The sequence below is a fragment of the Equus quagga genome, chromosome 11 (assembly GCF_021613505.1).
Source record: "Equus quagga isolate Etosha38 chromosome 11, UCLA_HA_Equagga_1.0, whole genome shotgun sequence".
Lineage (NCBI taxonomy): Eukaryota > Metazoa > Chordata > Mammalia > Perissodactyla > Equidae > Equus > Equus quagga.
Window position 1 is genome coordinate 95,241,790 of NC_060277.1, and position 6,091 is coordinate 95,247,880.

Below are 6,091 nucleotides of genomic sequence, written 5' to 3' on the forward strand. Positions count from 1 at the left end.
CATTTCAACTTAGCCACGTTTATTGGACAGTTAAATATCTTTATCACATTGAAGAGGACATGCCCAAGAAACGTGAGCCCATCCAGCAAGAGGACACGCATGAGGACAGAAACAAATTTATAGCAGGACAGATATGTAGGATGATGTGGTGAAGTAGCTCTTCTCAGCTTGATGGCAGCAGCAGACGGGAACCAGAGCGTCCCCCCTTCAGTGCCCAGGAGGTCTTCGTTTGGACCATTAGGGTACTGCCATTTCTGATGAGTTCTTTGAAGCGTAAGCAAATGGCGAGTGACGGTGCAGAAATAAAAAGATTCTACCTAAGTCATAGAATTGGGGAAGGTAATCAAGTTTTCTCTCTGGCAGGTGACTTGCTTTGCAAAAATTGGTGAGCTGATACCAGTTCCTCAGTTGGCAGGCCTGGTGGCAGCAGGCTGGCTGGCTGCAGCCTCACGGGTGGTTGGGCTGGTGGGTTTGGCCTCGGCGGGCTGGTAGGGACTCTCCTCTGAGACCTCTCCTTTGCAGGATGTTGAGTCAGCACAATCCGGTTGGCTGGAAGTGGAGTTTTTGCAATCCCGTTTACAGGAGTCAGCACAAGGCAGGCGGGAGCAGACTGGGCGGTAAGAGACAGAAGTGACACAGGCCGGGCGGCGCAGGATGGAGTAACATGGGCGGTAGCAGGCAGGGCGGTAGGAAATAGATGTCACATATGGATGCCTATAGGTGATGGGTCCAGAGCAGATTGGGCGGCAAGTTGGACGGTAGGAAACTGAAGTAGTGCATGGCTGTTTGCTGGAGCTGGGTATGTAGAAAGTCCGAGGGCAAGTTGGTTGGCAGACGGCAGATGCAGAAGACCCTGGGCGACAGCAGAGAGGTTGGCAGGAAGTAGATGGGCAGGAAACGGGCTCACAGCAGATGGATTGACAGCGCTTGACTACGTAGCAGGTAGGTTGACATGGACTGGGCACACAGAGACTTGATGAGCAGGGGCTGGGCTCAGAGCGGATGGGTTGGCAGATGCTGGAGACGCAACAAGAGGGCTCTTGGCAAGTGCTGGAGACACAAGGTGGCTCACAAGGGCTTGGAACACAGCACACAGGGCGGAGGCAGACAGGCTTACAGACCAGAGCCACACAGGTAGCCGGCTGGCAGATGCTGGCCTCCGAGCAAGATGGCTCACAAGGACTGGGGTCACAGCAGACAGCCTGGCACCTATTGGCCACAGAGCAGACAGAGGGACAGCAGCTAGGGGTGGGGCACACCGGCTGACAGCAAGTGGGCTCACAGCGGCTGGGTTTGCACACGATGGGCTGGCAGGGAGTGGGTACACAGAGGACCGGTTGGCAGGAAGGGGCCTCACAACACACTGGTTGACAGCAACTGCTCACGGAACAGGAGGGTTCACAGATGGTGGCCTCGCAGGACACAGGTTGGGCACAGCTGCTCACGGAGCAGGAGGGTTCACAGATGGTGGCCTCGCAGGACACAGGTTGGGCACAGCTGCTGACAGGGCAAGAGGGCTCACAGATGGTGGCCTCGCAGCACACAGGTTGAGCACTGCTGCTCACGGAGCAGGAGGGCTCACAGATGGTGGCCTCACAGCACACAGGTTGGGCACAGCTGCTCACAGGGCAGGAGGGCTCACAGATGTTGGTCTCATAGCACACAGATTGGGCACAGCTGCTCACAGGACAGGAGGGCTCACAGATGATGGCCTCGTAGCAAACAGGTTGGGCACAGCTGCTCACAGGACAGGAGGGCTCACAGATGGTGGCCTCAAAGCACACAGGTTGGGCACAGCTGCTCACGAGACAGCCTTGGGAGCCACAGCTAGATGATCCGCAGCTATCTTGACAAGTCACCAGTTGCCACGTCTGGCTCCGGCAGGAACTGGGCAAGCAGACAGGCCCTCCACAGCTCAACCCAGTGGAGCAGAGAGAGATGGCTGGCACAGAGGGGCATTTCCTAGAACAGCTCTTTCCAGACATGGTGGAGGTGCCTCTGCTCCCTTGTGAGTGCTGAGAGGTTACAGCCTGACTGAGACAGCTCTCCGAGGCCCTCACTTTTATACCCCGTCACTGGCATGTGCTGTTTTGAGCCCATGCGTCTTTTCCTCATTGCTGTTTGGGTCGGTTTTCAGAGGAACATCTTATTATGGCAATGTTTGTTGATCTGGAAGTTGTTGGCCTACCCATAAAGAAGCCTGTTTGTTTATTGACTTACTAAATTTGGAATCCTCAGAGCTACAGGTCATCTCGGAATAAGCATCATCACCTCCAAGCTGAAGGATCTATGTTTCTGAGCATCATGAACAGGGGAAGAAGAAAGAAACATCATTTATCTGTCTTCTAGTGCTCTGTACCAGGCCCTGGGCTGGACACAGGGAATGCCCACATGAATAAGATCTAGTCATCCATTCTCCTGGATCTCACTCTCTGGTGGGCAGACCAGCGTGCAGGCAAACTCACTGCGGTGCAATGATAAACTCAACAATTGACATATAAGGATTGGAGAGAAGAGCAGCAATGAGCTCTGTGGGAGAGGGGATATCTGGGCTGGATTTTAAATGACTGTACTTTGCAGTAATGATGTAAAAAAAAATGTAAAAAAATCTTATTTGAAACCATCATCAATCCCATGAGACAGGGATTCATCTCCCCTTATTACAGGTGAAGAAAAGGAAGGGAGATTGGAATCAGACAGTTTTGGTTACTTGCTAAAGATCCCACACCTCTCATCTAGGGCTGCTCTCCTTCCTCCTCACCATCCTGACTGGACAGACCTTTCTCAGGAGACTTTGTCAAAGCCACGTGTCACAAGCTCAGTCGACAATGTTGTCCTTCATCCTGTTCTGTGAGCAGCCCTGCCCCAGACCTCTGGTTTACCTGTCCCTTGAAAGCACTTGACCTAGCCTCTCTATGCTTCTCCTGCCTCCTTTCCTTCCGTCCGCCCCCACCTCAAGCATTCAGTAGTCCTCCGGAGTCCTTCTTGCCTTTTGATTTTAACAGCTCCTGAAAGAAAGACACCTTTGAGACCCAAAGAGGAGAGACAAGGGGTCTTTTGCAAAGACATTGTGAACAAAAGCAAAGAACACAAATGCTTTCTCGAAGGATTGCATCAATGCTGCTGCTTGGGACAGACATGAGATGAGAAACAAACCCTAGGTCTCTAAACACCAAGATCTGACAGTTCCTTACTCAGTGAAGGAACTACCTCTCCTCATCATGGCTTTCAACCTCAATCCAAAGGGCAGGCCCCCCTTGGAAAAGCTAAACCATGGTGCTATCCATTCATGTGTCTTTTCATTCATTAATTTATGTACCATTTACTCAATTTCTCTTTTATTCACCCACTCAACTCAGTCATCTTTGAGTTCTGTGTGAGAGCTACAAATAGAACAAGTTGCAATTCCTGCCACAAGGAACCAGAGTTTAGAAGAGAGACAGATACACCCATAAGCAAGTATAGTACAATATACGTACAAGTGCTACAACAGATGGATGCATGGGATGCTATGGGGGCACCCACGAGAAACACCAACATGGTTTTGGGGAAGTTAGGGAAGGCTTCTCAAGTAATAAGATGGCTAAGTTGAATTCTCAAGGAAGGAGGATGAAAAAGAGTAGTGAGCGCAGAGAAAGAATCAGCTGTGGAAACCAAAGACACAAGAGTGTGATACATTTGGAGAGCAACAAATGATTCCATAGCCAGAATGAAAAGTGCAAGGAGTCAGGGAGGGTCAGTGATGGGACTAGAGGGGTTACTAGCCTCTCAATCATGAAAGGCCTTGTGGACCATGATCAGAAGTTGGATTTTATACTGACACCTGGGAGTTTTAAGCAGGGGAGTAACTTGATCAGGTTTGACCTTTGGAAAGGTCTTTCTGGCTGTGAAGAAGGGATTGGAGAAGGAGGGCAAGTCTGGAGGTGGGGAGATCATTATGGGTCTGGGGCAATTACCCAAAAGCTTCATGGTGACAACCTGAAGTGGGCAGTATCTTGGGACTAGAACCATATGAGGCAGATTCTATAGGACTTAGTGGTTGAAAGTGAAAGATTAGGAACAGGGTGTGGCCATCTTTTAGGATGCGGCTTTAAGGCAGTGGGGAAAGAGGACTTTTGGACGGCTTTGCAGAAGGTAAGGCAAAGGAGGAGACTCCAAGACCCTAATCCCCACCCTTCCAACTCCTCTCCTCTCCATCTACCTTCTCTTCCTCAGCAATGAAGTTCCAGATGAAGACGTCCCTCCTTTCCAACAAATCCCTCAGAAGCTCTCTCAGCTGACAAACTTACATAGCATCATCTGTTACGGTGGAATGTCATCTGCCCAAAGAATCCTTCCCTGCTAAACAAAATAAGACACTCTTGTAACTTTCTAGCCCTTTCCCACTTTATTCTTTTTTGTAGCTCTTGTTCCCCTTGACATTACCTGAGCACCAGGAGGGCAAGGATTTTGTTTATTCACTGAGGTATATCCAGCACCCAGAGCAGTGTTTGATAATAGGAGAGTTACAATAAATATTTATTGAATGAATGGATGAGGAGCTCTATGGACAGCTAAGAGGGGCAATCTCTGTCAGTAATTCAAAGAAATTACTACTCTCTACTCACCGCCATGTGCAAGGGAAGAATCAGCTGCCTTGAATCACAATCACTCAATGCAGACCCATTGGTCTTTTGCCAACTCTGTCCAATCAGCACATTCCTGTCTGGCTGTAGCTTTGTCTTGGAGATTAAAGAGCCAGTTCTTCGGATGCTAATTCCAGCTAGAGCAAAAGTGACCTGAATAGTAGAATCTAGAACTCAACCAGGGCAGACTCAAATCTCAAATTCTCTCCACAAACAAGACATTACTAGTACTGCCGGGTTTTTTTTAATGAAACAAAAAAAAATGAAAACACAATGAGCTTCCATTACACACTTGCTGGAATGGCTAAAAATAAAAAGACTGACAGTATCAAGTGTGAGCAAAGACATAGAGCAACTGGAACTCCCAGACGTTGCTGGTGGGAACACAAAATGGTACCGCCACTTTGCAACACGGTTTGGTAGTTTCTTATAAAGCTAAACATTCATTTACCATTCACCCAGCAATCTAATTCCTTGGTATTCATCCAAAATAAATGAAAACATGTGTCTACACAAAAATTTGTACATGGATGTTCATTGCAGCTTTATTCATTGTTGCAAAAAACTGGAGACAACCCAAATGCCCATAGTAGATGAGTATTTTTTAATGTAGTTTCTTTATACAGTGTGATACCATTCAATAAAAAGGAATGAACTATTGATAGCTGCAACAACGTGACGAATTTTTTAAAAGTTATTCTAAGTGAAAAAGATTTCACATTGTATGATTTCGTTTCTATGAAATTCTAGAATTGGAGAAATTTGTAGTGACATAAAGCAGATCGATGGTTGCCTCAGGCTGGGGTCCAGGGTGGGAAAGATTGCCTGCAAAGGGGTCCTGGGGGATTTGGAGCATGATGGGGAGTTCCATATCTTGAGCACAGTGGTGGTTACTTAAGTATATTCGATTGTCAAATCACATCAAACCGTGTACTGAAAATGAGAACACTTTACCATATGTAAATTATATCTCAATAAAGTTGGCTTATAAAAAGTGAAACACAATTCTTAAAAGGCAAAAAAGTAAAAGCAACATAATTCCAGTTTTATTTGTATGTATACTTAGAAAAGAGTATGGAAAAATAGTATAAACTCTGAGTGGAGAGAATTCAGGTAATTATTATTTCTTTATATTTTTCTGTATTTTTTCATATTTTTAGGGATCAGTCTATGCTTATAATCAGAAAAGATATTTTTGTTTGTTGAATGAAACATTGCCTTGTAGGAATAAAAATAAATATTGTTCTGCCAGGGCAAGAGCAGAATTAGTTTTATTCCACATGCAGCTCAAGATCAGGTTCAGCAAGAGACTGAATCAACTATCTTTTGAATCTTAACCTTCCAGAGGGATCCACACACACCTGGGGCCAGGCCCCACCTAACAGATGTACACTCGCTTCTCTCATTGCTGGAACTCAACCAGAAGAAATACAGCTGGTATTTCTACCAGGGCAAGAAAACCTAAC

The 6,091-nt window shown here is 46.9% G+C and overlaps 1 protein-coding gene across 1 annotated transcript; it reads right to left on the minus strand.

The window, feature by feature from the left end:
- LOC124247644 (keratin-associated protein 16-1) lies at positions 1-2,051 on the minus strand. The gene has a single exon (XM_046677147.1). The coding sequence runs from the start codon at positions 1,983-1,985 to the stop codon at positions 405-407; it is 1,581 nt and encodes a 526-aa protein (XP_046533103.1). The 5' UTR covers positions 1,986-2,051; the 3' UTR covers positions 1-404.
- Between the last annotated feature and the right edge of the window lie 4,040 nt (positions 2,052-6,091).

Bases quoted from the DNA above. Each gene is read 5' to 3' on its own strand.
- LOC124247644 (XM_046677147.1), bottom strand. From the start codon at position 1,985: ATGTCTGGAAAGAGCTGTTCTAGGAAATGCCCCTCTGTGCCAGCCATC.